At 45.2% G+C, this 23,103-nt stretch overlaps 1 protein-coding gene across 1 annotated transcript in view; it reads left to right on the top strand.

The window, feature by feature from the left end:
* The window catches only part of aqr (aquarius intron-binding spliceosomal factor), a 63,662-nt gene that overhangs the window by 3,193 nt on the left and 37,366 nt on the right, over positions 1 to 23,103 (top strand). Inside the window, exons 10-24 of the mRNA XM_023994981.2 lie at positions 198 to 274; positions 1,401 to 1,465; positions 2,684 to 2,914; positions 3,493 to 3,596; positions 6,337 to 6,439; positions 7,917 to 8,037; positions 8,484 to 8,625; positions 8,799 to 8,977; positions 12,039 to 12,206; positions 17,730 to 17,899; positions 18,452 to 18,693; positions 18,813 to 18,959; positions 19,795 to 19,864; positions 21,326 to 21,436; positions 22,750 to 22,859. Of these exons, the coding sequence (XP_023850749.1) occupies positions 198 to 274; positions 1,401 to 1,465; positions 2,684 to 2,914; positions 3,493 to 3,596; positions 6,337 to 6,439; positions 7,917 to 8,037; positions 8,484 to 8,625; positions 8,799 to 8,977; positions 12,039 to 12,206; positions 17,730 to 17,899; positions 18,452 to 18,693; positions 18,813 to 18,959; positions 19,795 to 19,864; positions 21,326 to 21,436; positions 22,750 to 22,859 (2,040 nt within the window). The remainder of the gene's footprint in view (positions 1 to 197; positions 275 to 1,400; positions 1,466 to 2,683; positions 2,915 to 3,492; positions 3,597 to 6,336; positions 6,440 to 7,916; positions 8,038 to 8,483; positions 8,626 to 8,798; positions 8,978 to 12,038; positions 12,207 to 17,729; positions 17,900 to 18,451; positions 18,694 to 18,812; positions 18,960 to 19,794; positions 19,865 to 21,325; positions 21,437 to 22,749; positions 22,860 to 23,103) is intronic.

Raw genomic sequence — 23,103 nt, forward strand, 5'->3', positions numbered from 1 at the left:
ACCTTCTGCCTGTGTCTGGACCAGTAGACATAGACCTTCTGCCTGTGTCCGGACCAGTAGACGTAGACCTTCTGCCTGTGTCCGGACCAGTAGACATAGACCTTCTGCCTGTGTCCGGACCAGTAGACATAGTCCCATCAAAGGCACAGTGTTGTGATGTGTGTCGCTAATTATTATTTCCCTGCCTTTATTTCCAGAGCTAAGATGGAGAGGACGTTCCTCTCTGCTCTCATTAAGAAGTTTCTTGGTGTTCTGGTGTCCATTTCCCCAGCAGGTAACATTTAGCAACACAGTTATGATTTATGAGCAAAGCGGTGTTTCATTATTCCCCACAAGCAGCAGGACACCGCAGGGGGGGGGGGGGGTTTACTAAGAAGAGATTCTCAAGGCTAAAAATGGTCCTCATACAGAAAAAGTTGTCACACCTTGTTGTGCAAATTATTTTAAAAGTTAGCAGAGGTACAAATCTTACTCTGGCGGCAGGCAGCCCAGCGGTTAAGAGCCTTGGGCCAGTAACCGAAAGGTCGCTGGTTCGAATCACATAGCCGGCAAGGTAGAGGGAAAAATCTGCCGTTCTGAGGCCGGGGAACAGTTGTTGCTCAAGGACAAGGCAGTTAACCCCTGACAACAACTTCTCCCCGGGCGCCGATGAAGTGGATGTCGCTTAAAGCAGCCCCGCCCCACCTCTGATTCAAAGAGGTTAGGTTAAAACACATTTTGTTTGAATGAATTCAGTTATGCAACTGACTAGGTATCCCCTTCCCTACCAGTGGCAGACGAGGACAGCCCAGGCAGGGGCTACTTGCTAGCCTTTATCCTTGTATATGATTAGCCATAGATCTTTGATAGTCTTTATCTATGCGCAGGCCTCATCTCTCTGTGACCGTCTCAGCTGTCGCCTTCTCTCAGCTCAGACCTCATTACCGGTGTGAGACCCACTTCTTCAACCCTCTATCTGTCCCAAAGTTCATCCTTTCCTTCCGACTTGACCCCCACTTTGAAAGAGCAGTCCTGTCCAGATGCTCCCGCTCCTCACAGCCTCCATGGTGATGTAATGCAGGGTGACCAGACTCCTCCCAGCCAACCTGAATGCTCAGAATAGCATCTTTCCCAACATGCAGCTGGGTGAAGGTGGTCATGCTGAGACCCAGACTCTAATCGTCAGAGTCCTGGTCCACAGCACGGACACACACACCTCCCCTAATGAGGGCTGCTCTCCCAGTGTGCTGCAGTGCCTGAGGAAGACACACACACCGCGTTCTCCGTGCACGCCCGGGCCACTTCCTGGCACTACCTCTCACACACATCACCCCCCCCCATTCCCTCCTGAGTGATAGCAGAGTGTATGGTCATGTATTTTATTACCTGATCTGAATGTCTCTCTGTGTTGTCTCTCTCAGGCCCTGTACCCATGGAGAAGGTGCACTACTGCGAGAGGTTCATCGAGCTCATGATTGACCTGGAGGTAAGAAACACCATTTATAAGGGACGTTATGGTCTTGTTGTGTAGTTATGAGGGGTACCAGGCAGCCATTTCATATAGGATCAACAGAATATCTGCAATCACTGAGCATGCAAAGACACTATTGAGTTCGCTGTACCTACCTATACAGCTATTTCGGTCTTGATCTGTGTTGAGTATGGAACTCTGTCCCTGAATGACTGGTTTTTGATGACTGAGAAAATCAATGTTATTTCTAGCATAGAGGTGTAAGGTCACAATGTAGCACGCTTTTTTATCATCTGTACTCTGGCTTTATGATAACGTGTAGCGAGGTGTCACAGTCAAGGTGGTCCCTTCCCTCTCCAGGCTGCAAGGTGACGGTGCTCCTGTTTCCACACAGGGAGGATAGGATGAATTGAGTTCTATTCCATCTGATGACAGGCTATACTTTTTTCCCCTGGCACCGGCAAGTCAAGCTGCCTCCGGAGAAATCCTTTCCCTCTCAGCAGTATCATTTTACAAAGGGGTGGCTGAAATCTCATACTTGCCTCTCTGGGATGATATGATGATGCCCTGTGAATCTCTGTATGGAAAAAGAGACTACATTTTACACTTCTGCTAGGCTGAGCTGTCTATCTGTCATGGCTGGTTGGGGATCAAAGATGGCTGCCGTAGATAACGCTTGCCTGTGTTGTGAGAGGGTAGTATACTTTGCAGCACCTGCCTTCTGTATAGAGGGGAATTCAATGGAATAAATGAAGGTTCTGTTGTTGCCATTTTCCGTAAATGTTTCTGTATAAATATTGTCATTGTTTTTCTCCTTTCCTCTTCTTTGGAAATGTGAACTCTCTAACCCCCATCAAAACAACCTTCTCAAATAGACCCTTTATTATTAGGGCCCTATTTATACTCTGGGACTCAATGGTGGGAATTCTGTTTGGTAGATGGATTGATCTGAATGACCCCAGTGACTGAGTCAATCCATACATGGACTAATCCTGATTGTGATGTTGCACCGTCTCCTTGTTATCAGCTACAGGCCTGGGCTGCATATTAATAGTAGGCTGGATTTTAGAACACCCTCGATGTGTTAACATTCTGACTGAGGCCCCTTTCTTTTTCTAGGTGTATGTGTGAAAAATCAAGAATTATTGAGGCTCTGGTCTTGTATAAAGGCTGCTGTTTCAGCATTGTTTTACCATGATGTGTAATGTGTGGTTCCATTCTGTCTGTGTTCAGGCCCTGCTGCCCACCAGGCGCTGGTTCAACACGGTGCTGGACGATTCCCACCTTGTGGTGAGCTGCCACCTGTCCAGTCTCATGCAGAGAGAGAAGGAGGGTCACCTCTTCTGCCAGTTACTGGACATGCTGAAGTTCTACACAGGCTTTGAGATCAACGACCAGACGGGCAACGCCCTGACGGAGAAGGAGATGACCACGCTCCATTACGACAGAATCACTTCACTGCAGGTACACGCATACAACACCATGCTGGCCTCCATTTTGTTTGCTTACCTTACCTGTCTAGTTAAGAATGTGTTGTGTTTTAAAATAGTTTATTTGATAGGGATTGTTGTTAACATCAGTGGCACATTTTAAGAGTTGAAAGTAGAGCGCGAGAGTTGTGTGCACCTGGGCGACGTGACCGGTGCTGTGAGTAAAACATGTACCAATATGAATCCTTCATGATTTAGTGACAGCTTCCAGACGTCTTTGACAAGAAATAATATCAAGTCACATTTCAGTCCCAGAGAGAATTCTCCATAGATTTCAGTGTTTAACATGTTTCATGATTATTATTATTTTTTTACCTCAACTTGATATGATCAAATGCATCTTTTGGAGAAATACAGGTTGGTTCATCTGTTCTTAGCTTGGCTCTCCATCTGTCCATCTCTCTCTTTCCCCTACTCTCTAGCCCCACATAGATGCTGGATTAATAAATGAGGGAAATCTGTAAGGTGCCTGCCTGACATCACACTGGCTCTGAGGTGTTTGTGGAGGGTGGTGTTTGCACCTGCTTTTAATGTTTGTGTGTTGTCTTTCAGAGGGCCGCCTTTGCCCATTTCCCAGAGCTGCAGGACTTTGCCCTGTCCAATGTGGCAGCAGTGGACACACGGGAATCCCTTACAAAACAGTTTGGTCATCTCAGGTAAAGTGTGTCTGTGTGATAGACGGGTGGGAGAAGAATCAATTGTTAGTGTGTGTGCGCTTCCTATCCTTGTCTCCTTTCTGGTCCTAGATGGTGCTTGATATAGTTTGATATAGGTAACACTGGGTCTCAGCAAGCCACGCAGTGAAATATAAGCTGTTTTTGTGTGTGGAGGAAAATAACATCCATAAACATCTTAACCTTTTATATCTTCACGCTACCCTGATGACAAACGTTGAGTTGTCACGGTTGTAATGCTAGCATCCCTAACGCTGCCCCCCCCACGACAGTGAATGTTAGTCAGCCTGTGAGTCCTTGAATGTGCAGTAGAGTGGTACCAGCCAGAGGGAGAGAGAGAGGCTCGCCTCATTAATTGAATCGATCTGCAGGGGCCAGAGAATAAACTCTTTGAACAGCTGTGTTTGTCAGATCATGTTAGGGAGTGGCCTCGCCAAAACGCATTCCCCCTTTGATGGGGCCTTGTTAGTATGTGTTTGTGGGACGGCGGCAGGTAGCGTAGTGGTAACAAAAGGTCACTGGTTCGAATCCCCGAGCCAGCAAGGTGTACAAAAATCTGCTGTTCTGCCCTTGAGCGAGGCAGTTAACCCTAACAACTGTTCCCCGGGCGCCAATGACGTGGATGTCTGATTCAGAGGGGTTGGGTTAAATGCGGAAGATGCATTTAGTTGTACAACTGACTAGGTATCCCCTTTCCTATCCTTGTCTCCTTTCCTCCTGGTCCTAGGTGCTGCTGAGTTTGAGTTAGTTAACACTGGGTCTCAGCAAGCCAGGCAGTGAAGTATCAGAGTTGTTGTGTGAATTTATCCCAGAAGAGAGAGAAGCTCAAGCTGTCGTTTCTCCTGTGGATTGTTGTTCTCATGAATAAAGCCAGGCTCTGCATTGTTATCCAGTCGCCCCACTGGCTTCAAAGCAGCTCTGGAAACTCCAAATATGCCCATCACTTTTAACAAGGCACTTTTTACCCAGAAAGCTGGCATTAAAAACAAGGTTATTTCAGCTGTGCTACCCACAAGATACACTGCCACTCGTCCACTATTCCCGATTTTGATCTGCTAAGTACCCAAAACACACAGACTGGGGTTTTTTCCCTTTCAGTTTTAAAGGCCCAGTGTGGTAATAAGATTATTTTCCTGTGTTTTATATATATTTCTGCACTATGAGTTTGGAATAATACTGTGAAATTGTAAAAATTATGATAATGCCCTTTGTGGTGTAAGAGCTTTCAGCCTGTTTTGGTAAAATGGCGTTTTGGCCTGCCTTATGAAATCACCAGGTGGTGAATTAGTTAATAGACCAATAAAAAAAGAGTTCCAAACCTCTCTGCCAATAACGTCTAGTTTTTATTAAAGTCCCCGGCCACTATGAGCGCCACCTCTGGATGAGCATTTTCCTGTTTGCTTTTGGCCGTATACAGCTTGTTGAGTGCGGTCTTAGTGCCAGCATCGGTTTGTGGTTGTAAATAGACGACTACGAATAATATAGATGAAAACTTTCTTGGTAAATAGTGTGGTCCACAGCTTATGAGATACTCTACCGTCAGGCAAGCAAAACCTCGAGACTTCCTTAATATTAGATTTGGTTAATTACAAATAGACACAGACCACCACCCCTTGTCTTACAGGAGGAAGCTGTTCATTCTTGCAGATGTACAGAAAACCCATCCAGCTGTATGTTATCCATGTCATCGTTCAGCCACGGCTCGGTGAAACACAAGATATTATACGATGGCAGAATCATTATGCACAAAATAAGTTCGAAATAATGTGAAAAAAACACAATAGCACAATTGGGTAGGGGCCCGTAAAACGGCATCCATCTCCTCCGGCGCCGTTTTCCCCTCCCCACTCAGACCACTCTGAGTCCCAGCAGAATTCTTGCTTCAGAAATGGCTCTTTGCTAAGAATCTGTTTTTGTTTCTTTTTTACCCTTTTTTAAAATGAAAACAATTACAGTAAGGTACTTAATTGTTTTTAGAAATTATTTGATATTGAGAATTGCTGCATTCATCTCCTTAACAACTCAAAGCAGCTAGTTTAGCTTTGTCATGAAGTACAGTACAGCAGCGTGACCCATACCAGTCCCTAGACAGACCAACTGCATGGCCAGCAAAACCCACGGATCCGTGTGGTTAAACCATGGCATCATCACGAGCCTGACAACACTTCTGCTCACAATGACACGTGTCCCGGTCTGTCTGTACAGGATTCAGTCACAGTGTCTCTCTTTATACCAACCCCTACCTGTGTCATGGCACATGCTGAGGCAGCCTCTGCCTCTTGGATTTTAATAATCGCATCGACCCGGCCCCTGAACACGCCATGCTGACAGAGCAGGACTGCAGTGGCCGCCTCTTAGCAGAGCAGAGTTGAGGAAAACACGAGGACTAGCATACATTACATGGCAATTCTAACAAGCACAGATTTAAGAAACAGCCTGTGTTTTAGGAAAATGTGGCACTTTTCATATTGTAAAACGATGGGTAGCGACCCGGACGCTGGAATAGGGGAGTTTTCCTCAGAAAAATTGAATAATCGGCACAGTGTAAATATTCTCCTGAATGTGCATTTCTACCACTGGGTCTTCTTGTTGTAGTAAATAAACTGACTTAGCAGAAAATATACGACTGTTTAAATCATGATGCTCAAAGGAAATAAATATTTATTGGAAGTTTGTAATGTCAAATATGCTGAAGTAGTTTTTTCTTTTTTCCTCCATGCAGTTCCAACACTCTCCACAGGGTGGCCTCGTATCTATGCCTCTTACCAGAGCTGGCAGAGGGACAGGACACCACCTATGAGAAGGAGGTCCTCCTGGAGCTGCTGGTAGGTGCTGCTACGAAACAGGGAGACGTTGTCCCTAACCACTGATTGAGGATCAGATATTTGTGTCATCGTCCTAATGCTTTAAGTTAGGAATGGGAAAGGGTTATCTGATCCTAGATCTGTTGTTAGGGGTGATGGGAAGTGAACGATAATGAGACGCCCCCCCAAGGTGCTTGGCTAAACCGCAGCAATGTCAGGGTATGGTCATTTTCAGAACAATAATCGCCTGGGGAGCGTAGCGGCATAACGGGTATTTGTGGCTCTAATTTAAAAGCCACTAATTTATGCTTTTTTACCTTGGAATACAGTATGCAACCCCCAGCAATGTTTCTCTTATCCTAGGAAAAGACAGCAGTGGATCTGATTGCTCTCCGGACACACACCTTTAGTCCCTCTTAAAAACAGGCATCCAGTGTGTTGAAAACAAGTCTCATCCCCCATAACCCTCCGTCACCAAGCGACCAGCCACTGACCTGCTCTGTCCTTACTACTGTAATTACCCACTTCAAGTCTTCTCTAGGCCTCCTCTCCCCACTACTGAAGAGAAGCTTTTCCATAATTAGCTGATTAGATTGTTTCCCAGAACCAATGTCAGGGGACTCATTTGGCCCCAGGTTGCCCTGGGCAACTGAAAATCTCCAAAGATTCCAGTTAGGTATTATGTGTCTGTCAGAGGCTCTGGGCGCTGTACGGTAGGGAGCAGAGCAGCTCACACACACTGCAGAGAGTCTGCAATTAAACCTGGGGAAGGAGAGGATGAGCTGACTGGAGTTATGCAGTGTTCAGCCTCTAGCTATCACTGTTCTGATTTTTTGTATTTAATTTCCCCAAGACAATAACCAACCACTCTTGAAATCTGAACAGAATATTGTTTTTCCTTTAATATGGACTGAATTCCTAGGGGAAGTTGGGAACTTGAGTTTTCCTGGTTTGCAGTGAATTTGATCCAACATTATGATATTTGTTATTTTTTGCATAGTTGTAAAATTGTCAGAGGTATTTGAACTGGATGTTACTCTGCATAGGGTCTAGAGCTCTATGGCCCTCTCTGCCAGTCGCTGATGGACATGAGTATGACAAAGCCCTGGGTTGGATAGTGCCTGGCAGAGAACACAGCAGTGTAACAGGATTAGCGTAGCATGGCGGTTATTGACTGACTGATCACATATGGGAACACAGGGATTATATAGGCTTCTGTATCATGTTTGGAACACAACCATAATTTAGGCCACAACATTAAGGCCTTTAAAACACATGGATGAATGAGGGGTTTGTCGTGACAGGCGGACGGCGACTGGTGTGACTCAATACGTCTGACCCGATTTAATTTGACCAAACATTGTTTTTAATACCACTGTCTGATCTAGTGAGTAAGGAGGGAGGATACGTGTTGCAAGGGCAGTCGCTACCAGAGTAGACCAATGGCTCGTTCATCCAATTTCTTTCTCTCTCTCTCCCTTCTCACACATTCTTTCAGGTGTCTCGTCATGAGAGGAGAATCTCCCAGATTGAGCAACTTAATCAAATGCCTCTTTATCCAACGGAGAAGATTATCTGGGATGAGAACATCGTCCCCACTGAGTACTATTCTGGCGAAGGTCTGTGTCTTTCTACGGTATCTCCTCGCAAACTCATCACACACACACACACCGCTGTTATCCCACACCTCAGGGGCACCTTAGCTGGCATCCTCTTAATGGGCAATCCTCTTTAGGCTGGCTGGAGCACCTTCACCAGCTAAGATGCCTACAGCCCCGTAAAGCCATTGAAATCCATGAGCCTATCGGCATTTTATAAGGCTGTTTTAGCTTGCCAAGAGATTACAGGTGTAAAACTAGCTGTATAGTCGACTCTGCCACTGTTCTAGCTAAGGGATTGTCCCTGTCAAGTGCGTTCAGAATTGTTCCTGGTCAGGGAAAACACAGGGCCCTATTTATGTTACTCTGAAATAGATGTGTAGGTAATAGGTCTATACCAATGACATGAATACAATTCTGAGCATTTGTTCCCAAATCTGTTTCATCTTTGCGTGTGTGTGTTCCAGGTTGTCTGGCTCTGCCGAAGCTGAACCTGCAGTTCCTGACCCTCCATGACTACCTGCTGAGAAACTTCAACTTGTTCCGTCTGGAGTCCACCTACGAGATCAGACAGGATGTGGAGGACGTGGTGACTCGCATGAAACCATGGTGAGCAGAGAACACACACACACTTATAACTGATGGTAAAATAAGGTTGCCACATTTCTGTTTCTTTCAAATGTATAATTCTGTATCACTCATATATTATAACTCAATTTCTATTACATTCAGGCAGTCAGAGTATGGTGGTGTTTAGGGGCTGACCTGTTGTCTTCCTATAGGCAGTCAGAGTATGGTGGTGTGGTGTTTGGGGGCTGGGCCAGGATGGCTCAGACCATCACAGCCTTCTCCATTGTGGAGGTGGCCAAGCCCAACATCGGCGAGAACTGGCCCGCCCGTGTCCGAGCGGACATCACTGTCAATCTCAACGTACGAGACCACATCAAACACGAGTGGGAAGGTACTTGGCTCTCTTCTCCTACCTCTCCTTTCTCTATCCCTTCTCTCTCGTTCTCCCCCTCTTATCTTACTTTCAGCATTCCGTCTATACCAGGTATTCCCAAACTGGGGCACACGCAATGCTGTCGGGGATACGTTAAATAAAAATGTCATTCACATTAAAAGAAATGTAAAAAATAAATGTATATTTTCCAACAGGGCTATACATTTGGGTGAGTTTTTTTTCTTCTCTCACCTAAGTAGCCTCGGTTCAATGCCCAAAATAAAATTAAACCATCTAGTGTTCAGTGAAATAACAAACAATGTCAAATACAGGTAGCCTAGTCAAATAATTAACATCCAGTCACATTAACCGTTACTCTCCCGCAGGAATTCCACTAACGGTCCGTATGTAGCCAAACGTAGCTGCTACTCATTCCGTTTGCTCTAAAATGTATAATTGGCTTAAAAAAGTAAGGCCCGCGTCCATAGAGACGCATACCAGCTCAAATGGTAGTACTGCTACTAGCAGCAGTACTACACCTGCACCTGTCGACGACACAAGTTGTTCTGCTTCCACGAGCACATCCAATGCTAGCATCAGTAATTCTATATTTGTTGTTAGCCCAACTAGTATGGGCACTGACAGTTGTGAATCTGATGCAGCAGAAGACATACTGCCCCCTTACCCGGGAAAGCACCTAACAACAGACAGTGACTTTGGACCATCGAAGAGGCGCAAATATGATAACTACATTGATTTGGGGTTCACTTATATTGGGAGTAGTGCCTTTCCTCAGCCACTGTAAGTACTTTTGCACATATAACAATCTCACAACTCGATGAAACCTTCAGTCTTGCGCAGACATTTAGAAATGCGGAATTAAGACTTTCTAGTAGTAAGATGTATAAAATCAAGAGATACCGGGCCTCCTGGGTGGCGCAGTGGTCTAGGGCACTGCATCGCAGCGCTAGCTGTGCCACCAGGGACTCTGGGTTCGCGCCCAGGCTCTGTCGCAGCCGGCCGTGCCCGGGAGGCCTAGCGTCGTCCGTGTTAGGGAGGGTTTGGCCGGTAGGGATATCCTTGTCTCATCGCGCACCAGCGACTGGGGCCGGGCACGGTGCGCGCTAACCAAGGTCGCCTGGTGCACGGTGTTTCCTCCGAAATGGTGCAAAAGCCATGACAGAGAGACATAGTGGAGTGGTAACGCACGTGGAAGCGGTTGCTCCCGACGCCACTTGGGTACACTGCAGCATCCACCGAGAGGCTCTTGCTGCCAAGGGAATGCCTGACAGCTTGAAAGACGTTTTGGACACTACAGTGAAAATGGTTAACTTTGTTAAAGCAAGGCCCCTGAACTCTCGTGTATTTTCTGCACTATGCAATGATATGGGCAACGACCATGTAACACTTTTACAACATACAGAAGTTCGCTGGTTATCATGGGGCAAAGTTTTGACACTTCTTTTATTGAGAGACGAGCTTATAGTTTTCTTTACTGACCATCATTTTCACTTGTCTGAACGCTTGCATGATGATGAGTTTCTCATACGACTGGCTTATCTGGGTGATGGTTTTTCTCGTCTGAATGATCTGAATCTTGGATTAGGGGACTCCAACTATATTCAATGTGCAGGACAAAATTGAGGCTATGATTAAGAAGTTGGAGCTCTTCTGTGTCCTTGTTAATGCAGACAACACACAAGTCTTTCCATCATTGTAGGATTTTTTTGTGTGCAAATGAACTCAAGCTACCGGACAATGTCAAATGTGATATAGTGAAGCACCTGAGTGAGTTGGGTGCGCAATTACGCAGGTACTTCCCCGCAACAGATGACATAAACAACTGGATTTGTTTTCCCTTTCATGCCCTGCCTCCAGTCAACTTACTGATATCTGAAGAGAGCCTGATCGAAATTGCAACAAGCGGTTCTGTGAAAATTTAATTTATTCAGAAGCCACTACCAGATTTATGGATTGGGCTGCGCTCAGAGTATCCTGCCTTGGCAAATCGCGCTGTTAAGACACTGATGATGCCCTTTGCAACCACGTACCTATGTGAGAGCGGATTCTCGGCCCTCACTAGCATGAAAACTAAGTGAGTTGTTCACCATTTACGATGAACAAATAAGGTTTTATATGCAAGATGGTTAAATAAAGAGCAAAATTGTTATTATTATTGTTTGTGCCCTGGTCCTATAAGAGCTCTTTGTCACTTCTCATGAGCCGGGTTGTGAAACTCACACTCATTCTTATGTTTAATAAATGTATTGTATAGCGTGTGTGTGTGGCAGTCTTACAACGATGGCAAAAAACATTTGAGAGTGCGCTGACCCTGGTGCTAGAGGGACTATAAAAAGTTTAGGAACCACTGCTCTATACCATCTATTTTTCGGTCTCCTTTCTTTTATACTCCTTTTCTCATCCACTGTCTCCCTCCCTCTTTCTTTATGTCCTCCATAAAGTATTTTCATCCAGACCTCTATATCCAATCCTGCTGTGCCTTGACCTGTGACCTCTAGCCTTGTCTGCCTGTAGACATGTTTCTTACCAGCCCTGACCACTTGGCTTCAGTGTTCTATTTCCTTATCATCTTCCCCCAACGGGTGCAGCAGGGCTACTGTAGATAATGTTAACAGGGTGGTGTTGGTGTTTCCCTGGTATTGTGATGGAAACCAGTAAGACTAGCTCTTATCGTCGGCTAATGGGGATCCTAATTAATCAAATCAAGATGAATTGTTTTACCATGAACATATCAAACCATACGACATTGCTGACTGTAGCTAGCACGAGAGGTTGTTCTGTCAAGTAGGAATGTTTTGAAAGATGAAATGTATGATGTGGAAATTGTGCTGGTCAATATGTGAATTGATTCATTTAAAATCAATCTGTAGTTTTATTAAAGGGTTTTCTGCTCTCCACCCACAGCTAGCAAACCTCAGCGTGCAGGAGGATGGCTCAATGTCATCTCAATATCCCCCTCTCCTCCTCCCTCTTGTATAATTACAACTTCATGTTTTAAAGATCAGCCGAGCGCTGACGGGGCGTTCTCCCTCCTTTTTCTTTTTTTCACCTTTCCCAGGGCTGCGTAAGCACGATGTTTGCTTTCTGGTCACGGTGCGGCCCAACCTGCCCTACGGCACGCGCTTTGACCGCCGCCAGCCCTTTGTGGAGCAGACAGGCCTGGCTTACGTGAGGGGCTGCGAGGTGCAGGGCATGCTGGACGACAAAGGCCGTGTCATCGAGGAAGGTAGGCTGGCGCGCACACACACACAGATGTGCATACATGCACTTCCCACTGCCACAGGCACACGCATCCTGCCCATACACACTAACACATACTCATGTCACACGCCCTTCCCATCATCCTCCTCCGACCCCCTAACTTCCAGCCCATGAAGTCTAGTGGGGTTGTCATGGTGACACTCAACCAGAGAACTGACCTGTTCGCATTAACATTCCATTAACCTTAGGGCAACCCATCGCACCTGAACGCTTCTCAATGTTTTATTTATTCAATTTTATTAATGTAGTAAAGGACATGTTATACAGTGCATTTGGGAAAGTATTCAGTCCCCTTCACTTTTTCCACATCTTGTTACGGGTACAGCCTTATTCTAAAATGTATTAAATTAATAGTTTTCCTCATCAATCTACACACAATACCCCAATATCCCTCTTTGGTATGAGACTTGAAATTTCCATCGATCATACATGAGTTTTCTACAACTTGATTGGAGTCCACCTGTGGTAAATTAAATTGCTTGGACATGATTTGGAAAGGCACACACTTGTCTATATAAGGTCCCACAGTTGACAGTGCATGTCAGAGCAAAAACTAAGCCATGAGGTCAAAGGAATTGTCCCAAGAGCTCCGAGACAGGATTGTGTCAAGGCACAGATCTGTGGAAGGGTACCAAAACATTTCTGCAGCATTGAAGGTCCCCAAGAACACAGTGGCCTTCATCATTCTTAAATGGGAGAAGTTTGGAACCGCCAAGATTCTTCCTAGAACTGGCCGACCGGTCAAACTGAGCAATCGGGGGAGAAGGGCCTTGGACAGGGAGGTGACTAAGAACCCGATGGCAACTCTGACAGAGTTCCTCTGTGGAGATGGGGGATCCTTCCAAAAGGATAACAATCTCTGCAGCACTCCACCAATCAGGCCTTTATGGTAGAGTGGACAGACGGAAGCCTCTCCTCAGTAAAAGAAACATGACAGCCCACTTGGTTTGCCAAAAGACACCTAAAACCTCTTAGACCTTAAGAAACAAGATTCTCTGGTCTGATGAAACCGAGATTTAACTCATTGGCCTGAATGCCAAGCGTCACATCTGGAGGAAACCTGGCACCATCTCTACAGTGAAGCACGGTGGTGGCAGCATCATGATGTGGGGATGTTTTTCAGCGGCAGGGACTGGGAGACTAGTCAGGATCGAGGGAAAGATACACGGAGCAAAGTACAGAGATCCTTGATGAAAACCTGCTCCAGAGCGCTCAGGACCTGAGACTGGGGCGAAAGTTCACCTTTCCTACAGGAAAACGACCCTAAGCACACACCCAAGACAACGCAGGAGTGGCTTCGGGACAAGTCTCAATGTCCTTGAGTGGCCCAGCCACAGCCCAGACTTGAACCTGATCGAACATCTCTGGAGAGACCTGAAAATAGCTGTGCAGCGACGCTCCACATCCAACCTGATAGCGCTTGAGAGGATCTGCGGAGAAGAATGGGACAAACTCCCCAAATACAGGTGTGCTAATCGCTGCCAAAGGTTCTTAAACAAAGTACTGAGTAAAGGGTCTGAATACTTATGTGATATTTCAGTATATATATTTTATTTGCAAAATGTCAATCTGTTTTTTGCTTTTTCATTATGGGGTGTTGTGTGTAGATTGAGGGGGGGAAAGGGGGTCTGAATACTTTCCAAATGCACTGTATGACAGGCTTTTCTAGACTCCAACATGACATCCATAGTCTCCAATCCATCCTATTGAAGCTGTGACTGGGCCTGCCATGGCTTTTCTTTCCGCTAATGTTTGGCTATGAAAAGAGACATTCAGGCATATTACCCTGATCTAAGGTCAGTGTTGCATTACCACTCCTAATGATTAAGGTTATGATTGGGGAAGTGTACTCTGGTCCTAGGGCTTAGCCTACTACAGGCAACTTCTACCTAGAGCCTTCCTCTTCCACCAGCAGCGTTCAGAGCGGGCTATTGGAGTGTATGTCAGGTTAACCTCTAGAAATGGTATCCTAAGTGTTCCTCCTTTCCCCTGTCTGAACATGTGTCCGTGCGCCACTACCAAAGTACTATGTACCTTCTTTGATCCTCTCCATATTCCCACTGTATTAAAAATGTAGAGAGAGGTGCTAACTGGGCTGGTGTATCTATGTAACAAGCCTAGCGCTGTTTAAACTTTCAGATGCCCACAGGGCCGAGCCAGGGACAGACATGTCACATGTATCACTGGGAACTTTGTGAAAAGTGCCGCTATCATTTGTATTTATTTATTTATCCTCCATTTATTCAGCAACCCAATAGAGGTTTAAAAGCTTTTATAGAATGGGGCTTTTTTGCCTGGTCTACATTGCCATACGCTGTAAAAGTCAGCAAAGCTGGAAAGAGCTCAAAGATACAAACACCTAAATCTGATTTTTGGCAACTTTTCCCTACTGGCTGCCTGCCTGCCTAGTTCTTCAGACACCAATCTCCAGCTGTCCTCAGCCCTTTATTCCAGTGTGTAAGTGTCCTCCTTCCAGCCACTCATTCGTCAATCGCACCACACTACTTTTAGTAGAGGGGATTTAAAGAAACTGCATGGGACAGGGGCCACCGGCTTGAGTTTCACTACCAGGGCTCAGGACTATGGCACCACCAATACTCCCATTTTTAAATGTTTGTGAAAGGTGAGACACACACACAGGCGCGTCAGTGGCTCCCTATGGGAATAAGTCTAAAGCCTCCAGCCTGTGTGTGAGAGGCATGAGAATGTAATGTGTGTCGGTGCTGAGGTAGGAGATGAGTGGCATGAGAATGTAATGTGGGGGTGGATAGTGAGGTGGGAGATTAGTGGCCTGGACTAGGATTTGAAAGCTTAGCTCTCTTGGGGACCAGGGAACATGCCCTTGTATTCATGAAATGGTAGGCAGATGATGACCACTAAAATATATTTTTGGGGGTCTGGCCAGTGTAACTAATGCTTCTCTGATTTCAAGATCTTTCTCATCTCTCTCGCTGTGTGTCCTTGTGTTGTTACATAAGTGATGAACATGGCCAGGCTCATATACCACCGCCGTACATCATTAGCCATGCATTGGCTAATAGACTGTTTGAGAATTAATTGGGTTATCAGTAAAACTCAAAATGCAATTTTGGGGTTAGTTGAGTTGCATGCAACGATGTATATTAAAAACCCTGGATTGCTGATGCTATGTATTGGCTTGGCTAGTGAGAGGCTTTGAAGCCACCGATCGGCCATATTGGCACTCCCCAGAAGGAGTAGTCCTCCATAGGAATGAATGGTATTCTACAGTATTTACATTTTAATCTTTCAAGGACAAAATTATATGTATTTAATTATGTTTTTGTTGTGGGGATAGTAACATTAGAATGTTACGTAAAACTATACTTTAAGGACAATGTTTTCATGCTTTTTTTATGTTTAGCTCACATAATATACAGTTGAAGTCGTAAGTTTACATACTCTTAAGCTGGAGTCATTTAGAACTCGTTTTTTCAACCACTCCACAAATTTCTTGTTAAACTATAGTTTTGAGAAGTCGGTTAGGACATCTACTTTGTGCGTGACACAAGTCATTTTTCCAACAATTGTTTACAGACAAATTATTTCACTTATAATTCACTGTATCACAATTCCAGTGGGTCAGAAGTTTACATACACTAAGTTGACTGTGCCTTTTAAACAGCTTGGAAAATTCCAGAAAATTATGTCATGGCTTTAGAAGCTTCTGATAGGCTAATTGACATAATTTGAGTCAATTGGAGGTGTACCTGTGGATGTATTTCAAGACCTACCTTCAAACTCAGTGCCTCTTTGCTTGACATCATGGGAAAATCAAAAGACATCAGGCAAGACCTCAGAAAAAAAATTTGTAGACCTCCAAGTCTGGTTCATCCTTGGGAGAAATTTCCAAACGCCTGAAGGTACCACGTTCATCTGTACAAACAATAGTACGCAAGTAAAACACCATGGGACCACGTAATCGTCACACCGCTCAGAAAGGAGACACGTTCTGTCTCCTGGAGATGAACGTACTTTGGTGCGAAAAGCGCAAATCAATCCCAGAACAACAGCAAAGGACCTTGTGAAGATGCTGGAGGAAACGGGTACGGATATATCTATATCCACAGTAAAACGAGTCCTATATCGACATAACCTGAAAAGCCGCTCATCAAGGAAGAAGCCACTGCTCCAAAACTGCCATTAAAAAAAGCCAGACTACGGTTTGCAACTACACATGGGGACAAAGATCGTGCTTTTTGGAGAAATGTCCTCTGGTCTGATGAAACAAAAACAGAACTGTTTGTCCATAATGACCGTCGTTATGTTTGGAGGAAGAAGGGGGAGGCTTGCAAGCCAAAGAACACCATCCCAACCGGGAAGCACGGGGATGACAGCATCATGTTGTGGGGGTGCTTTGCTGCAGGAGGAACTGGTGCACTTCAGAAAATAGATGGCATCATGAGGTAGGAAAATTATGTGGATATATTGAAGCAACATCTCAAAACATCAGTCAGGAAGTTAAAGCTTGGTCGCAAATGGGTCTTCCAAATGGACAATGACCCCAAGCATACTTCCAAAGTTGTGGCAAAATGGCTTAAGTACAACAAAGTCAAGGTATTGGAGTGGCCATCACAAAGCCCTGACCTCAATCTCATAGAAAATTTGTGGGCAGAACTGAAAAAGTGCGTGCGAGCAAGGATGCCTACAAACCTGACTCAGTTACACCAGCTCTGTCAGGAGGAATGGGCCAAAATTCACCCGTCTTATTGTGGGAAGCTTGTGGAAGGCTACCCAAAACGTTTGACCCAAGTTAAACAATTTAAATGCAATGATACCAAATAGTAATTGAGTGTATGTAAACCTCTGTTCCACCGGGAATGTGATGAAAGAAATAAAAGCTGAAATAAATCATTCTCTCTCCTATTATTCTGACATTTCACATTCATAAAATAAAGTGGTGATCCTAACTGACCTAAGACAGGGCATTTTTACAAGGATTAAATGTCAGGAATTGTGAAAAACTGAGATTAAATGTATTTGGGTAAGGTGTATGTAAACTTCCGACTACAACTGTATATTTAAAGTATGCATTAGGTGTCTGTAATAGAATAAACGTGGTAAAAATGAATGTAGACATTAATAAATGCATTTCTATAGCTTCCCCAAAATTATTTTTTACAACGGTGGGGAAGTGCCAAGATGGTGTGGTGGTTTCAAAACAGCACCCCCTGTCACTCATTGTGTGTGTGTGTACAGTATATAAATCAATGGTTGCATGTCACAAGATCACATACCAGTTTCTGCCTTGCATGCCTGTTTTTTTTTTCTAAAGTGAATTAATACTATAAACATTAACTTTAAATATTAAACTGTTTATAATCCTATATATTTTATTTAAATATGTTCTTTCTACTATCCTATTCCTGCTGGAAATGCACAGGTAAACGTTTTACCTTTGTGCAAATACGTATTAATTCAATCTTGACCATAATGTACTACAATGTGTTGTCCCTATTCTATTCCCCAGGCCCTGACCCCAAGCCCAAACTGAGAGGAGACACCAGGACGTTCAGAGTGTGGCTGGACCCTAACCAGTACCAGCAGGATATGACCAGCAGTATTCAGAACGCCACTGAGGACCCCTACGAGTCCTTCAACATCATCATGAGACGCAAGCCCAAAGAGAACAACTTCAAGGTGAGTAGGGGGGACTGTATTACTGCTCATTACACATGACCCAGACCACCTTTGTTATTTAAACTCCCTCTCTCAATATCCCTCCATCCCTTCTTTCCTTTTTTCATAGTACCTCTCACCTTCCATCCATTTATTGCTTCCTCCCTCTTTCCCTTCCCATCTTTTTATTTGAGCATCGCCGCCAGGCCTTGATCTCTTCTTCTCCACCCTACCCCTGGGTGATCAATCACTGAGACTGGTGCGGCTGGGTCTTGGAGCTGGAAGCCTGAGAGTGATCCAGGATTACCTCCAGCTCAAGGCCTCTGATTCCCCCCCAATGACCCCAGACAGAGGCCCTCAAGGGTGTGTGACCTTTCACTGCACGCCCCCCTCCCCCCCATCTCTCGGTGTCCGTCTCTGGAGGCATGTCTGTAGTATGATGCACATTCTGTTAATTCAGGTTGCACTACTGGAGGAGGCTGCTGCTGGCAGAGAAGGCCAAGAGAGCCAGGAGTTATCTTGGCAATTCAAATGTAGCCGTTAACTATCTTGGTGTGTTGTTTTCTCCCCCAGGCTGTCTTGGAGACGATCAGGAACCTGATGAACACTGAGTGTGTGGTCCCAGAATGGCTCCATGACATCATCCTGGGCTATGGTGACCCGGGCTCTGCCCACTACTCCAAGATGCCCAATCAGATCTCCTCCCTGGACTTCAATGACACCTTCCTGTCGATTGACCACCTGAGGTCCTGTTTCCCTGGTTACACTGTCAAGGTCGCCGAGGACAACCCTGAGCTGCAGATACCCCCTTTCAGGTCAGAGGTCAAGGGTCAGATGGAGTAGGGTTGTGGTCATTGTCTTCCTGGGGTGTTGTCTTTTTGATGTGGTCCAACCTCAACATATCTTTGAACCTTCTGCTCTTTCCCCACCCTAGAATCAAGTTCCCTGTGCAGAACAAGGTAGACAAAGGCAAGAAGAGGAAGGCAGACTCTGAGGAGAAAAAGGAGGAAGAAAAAACGCTTCTAGTGGAGCCTCACGTCACGCCCAACCGGGGACCCTACCCCTACAACCAGCCCAAACGGTGAGGGTCGAAGGTTAAAGTTCATGTTCCCAGGTCAACCAAAAGAGTTCAGGAGTCCCTGCAGGGTTGGCACCGCACAGAGGTCAAGTCCTTGTCCTCTCTCTAGCCAGTCAAGTCTCATCTTGCTCCACTATGTCCACAGGGCTCCTAGATAAAGCACCCACCTTTTTGTTTAGCCTATGCTCAGGGCCTGCGTGTTTCCACCCCTAATGTGCCTGCCTGCTCCAAATTTAGCTTCCCCCAAAGGCCTGACTAGTTTATGCTTGAGGGCGCTTACTGAGCAAACATTTCCCCCTAGAGCAAAAACAACCCCTGCTCTGTAAAATGCAACGCTCTAAAATGTTTACAATTCTGTCAGGGACGTTTTATACTGATTCCTATTTATTCGGGTTGGTGTGTTTTGATTTGCTATGTTAGCGTGAGTTCTGGGGATTTGCGCTGTTGGCTGTGTAGTGTTTTGGTGGTTCTGTTTGGTGAGGTAATTTCCTGACATTTTAGCCCTGTAACGAACTAGATCAAAACAAACTGTCAAATTTGGTTGTTGATGTCTTAATTATATCAATCTTAATCATAACTGAGCAGAAATTAATTGGCTTTTTAGTTAATGAAATTATCATTCATCTGATCTGATGGTAACTTTGCTTCTTCAGTTGCACTTTGATATTCAAATCCTGTTAGTCACAGAAGCTCCTCTGGGTCCCTTGACTGAAACGTCTTTCATGAGGGTTTCAAACACTTCATCACAGAGCTAGTTGAAAACAGCTTTCGTTTAGCTTCTCTGAACATTTTCCTTAAAACCTTCTTAACCATGAGTTATAACTTTGTGTTTGAACAGAAATACCATCCAGTTTACACCAACTCAGATTGAGGCCATCCGCGCTGGGATGCAGCCTGGACTGACCATGGTAAGAACATTTTACGGACTTAAGTATACCTCTTGTCTGCTACATTTTTACACTAATACAATAAACTGACCTCATACTGTTCATAGGAATCATTGCTTTTCATACTTTAATATATTTTCAAGATTAAACATCTTGTAGGAATTGACTACTCCTATCTGGCCACTTGAATAAACCAAGGCAATGGACAGACGGCATTAAAAGTTTGAGAAACAATTAAAGTCTCCCGTCCATTGGCTTGTGAGTTAAACTGCCTTTCAATCACTCATAGCCCAGGGTGTGATGTTGGCTACTTAGGCAGGCCGGCCATACCAGTGAGCTGTGATATGACAGGTGTAATATTGGCCCTGTCTGCTTGAAGAGCTGAGAATTTGTGACCTCTATTCCTGACGCAGGGGACTCCCCAGCCACTAGTAAATAAGGTGCAGATCAGTCAGACCTTGCCAGTGAAATACTTCCCTGAAAGCCCATCCGCTAAATTATCTTAAATGGTGCCGATGAAGAACACACACACACACACACACAGCCTCTCAGAAATGCACATACACACTCTACTACCCACTCTGGTGTTTCTGGTAACGGCACACACACACACACACTACCGCCTTGCTTTGATGAAGCTCATTCCTGGCCTGGTGATTGGTAGCTGGCTGAGGGGTCGGTCTGTTGAGTGAATATGGCAGTCGTAAAACAAGTCAGCACACACACACCTCTCACTGGCATGTCGCGACCATCGTTAGCAGCCAAGAAAGCCTCCCAGTCCTATGCTTCTCCAATCATCTGTTGGATCAGTGTAGGAGCCATTTTTAACCCTGGGTCAAAGTTTTGACTTTGTTTTGGGGTGTCCAGTCTGTAAAGTGGACTGGCTTTTATGTGAGTGCCTTAAAAGGACTTACCTGAGGTAAGACGGTGGCTAAATGTTTTTATGAATATACCGTCAAGTAAAATCCATTCCCAGTTGTAGCTTCGGCTAGTCTGTGAGCACCTTTCATCCTGGGAAAGCCCTGATCAAAATGGAGGAGTTTGTTGATGATCCTTTCCAACTGGTGTCGTGGTGTTTATATGTTTGAGGACGGTGATAGTTCTAGACTAGACTCAATGATCTCTAAAGCCTTAACTAGATACAAAGAAGGTCAAGGAGCCGATGGAAAGAGCTTCATGTGCTCTAGTTTTATGTGTTCTCTGTTTCTGTGTCCTTGCCTGTGAGTGCAGGGAGGATGACCTTGCATGCCAAGCACTTATCACCTTAGCCCTACTCACACACGCCGGTCCTGTCTGATCCACTGAGGGGGAAACTGTGTGTGTGTTCTGACAGGCAAAGGGCCGCCTTGTCAGAACCACTGTGCTCTCCGATGGCAGAGGCATTTTCTGTTAGCTAACCAACCTTCTCCTTTTTCTCCTTCATGCACTTTCTCTCACTGCCTCATGTTCTCTCTCTATATCCCTCCTCCCTCTCTCTTTTAGGTGGTGGGTCCTCCAGGTACAGGAAAGACGGATGTGGCCGTCCAGATCATCTCCAACCTCTACCACAACTTCCCTGAGCAGAGAACCCTCATAGTCACACACTCCAACCAGGTAGGAAACGCCTCCAAAATGACTCAATTCACATATACTGTATATACAGTGCATTCGGAAAGTATTCAGGCCCCTTGACTTTTTCCACATTTTGTTACGTTACAGCCTTATTCAAAAATGTATTAAATAAAAAAGTTATCAATCTACACACTACCCCATAATGACAAAGCGAAAACAGGTTTCTCTGGTCTGATGAAACCAAGATTGAATTCTTTGGTCTGAATGCCAAGCGTCACGTCTGGAGGAAACCTAGCACCATCCCTATGGTGAAGCATGGTGGTGGTAGCATCATGCTGTGAGGATGTTTTTCAGCGGCAGGGACTGGGAGACTAGTTAGGATCGAGAGAAAGATGAACGGAGCAAAGTACAGAGAGATCCTTGATGAACTGCTCCGGAGCGCTCAGGACCTGAGACTGGGGCGAAGGTTCACCTTCCAGCAGGACAATGACTCTAAGCACACAGCCAAGACAACACAGGAGTGGTTTTGGGACAAGTCTCAATGTCCTTGAGTGACCCAACCAGAGCCCGGACTTGAACCCAATCAAACATTTCTGGAGAGACCTGGAAATAGCTGTGCAGTGACACTCCCCATCCAACCTGACAGAGCTTGAGAGGATCTGCAAAGAAGAATGGGAGAAACTCCCCAAATACAGGCGTGCCAAGCTTGTAGCGTCATACCCAAGAAGACTCAAGGCTGTAATCGCTGCCAAAGGTGCTAAAACAAAGTACTGAGTAAAGGGTCTGAATACTTACGTAAATGTGATTATTTCTGTTTTTTATAAATGTGCTCCGTTTCATAACCTGTTTTTGCTTGGTCATTATTGGGTATTGTGTGTAGATTGATGGGGGGGACAACTAAATACATTTTGGAATAAGGCTGTAACGTAACAAATTGGGAAAAGTGAAGGGGACTGAATACTTTCCCAATGCACTGCTGCATGTAGCAGAAGCTTTTATCCAAAGCAACTTATGGATAACACACAGGCCCCTATATTCATAGATATGGCCCTTATAGTCACAAGTATTGCATGTTGGAAGCTTTTTATGAAAAGGATCTTCACCTCTTGACTGATCATATTTTAGGAAGCAAAGTTGCTGCAGGAGGAATTCACCAATCCTCCCCAAAATGGTGCCATTAATCACTGAGAAATCCCAACCTAAAGTCACGGAGGAAAAATTAAAAGGCTCCCCTGTGCCCCAGTCTCCTCGCCTCAGTATTTAATCAAAAAGCCCTGTCCCCTTTCTGTTCACCCTGCAACACTGTAAGAGGTGTGTGTGCGCAGGCATTGACCTCTGTTCTGTGTGTGTTCCAGGCTCTGAACCAGCTGTTTGAGAAGATCATGGCTCTGGACATAGACGAGCGTCACCTCCTGCGTATGGGCCATGGAGAGGAGGCTCTGGAAACCGAGAAGGACTTCAGCAGGTGAAAGAATGCCACGTGGTGCTACACACACACACACACACGTCTCCCCCTCTCACACACGCCCAACTACACACATGTTCCTAGCTGACCTCACACACAAATCTACACATACACAAATCTACACATGCATACATCTATCTGAGCACACAACCAGCTACACACATGCAGTACACATACATACAGTGACAAGTATACTCCCACTCATAATTAGTACAAGTCAGACAGAGCCACTCGATACCCCCCA

Source organism: Salvelinus sp. IW2-2015, linkage group LG9 (genome assembly GCF_002910315.2).
Source record: "Salvelinus sp. IW2-2015 linkage group LG9, ASM291031v2, whole genome shotgun sequence".
Lineage (NCBI taxonomy): Eukaryota > Metazoa > Chordata > Actinopteri > Salmoniformes > Salmonidae > Salvelinus > Salvelinus sp. IW2-2015.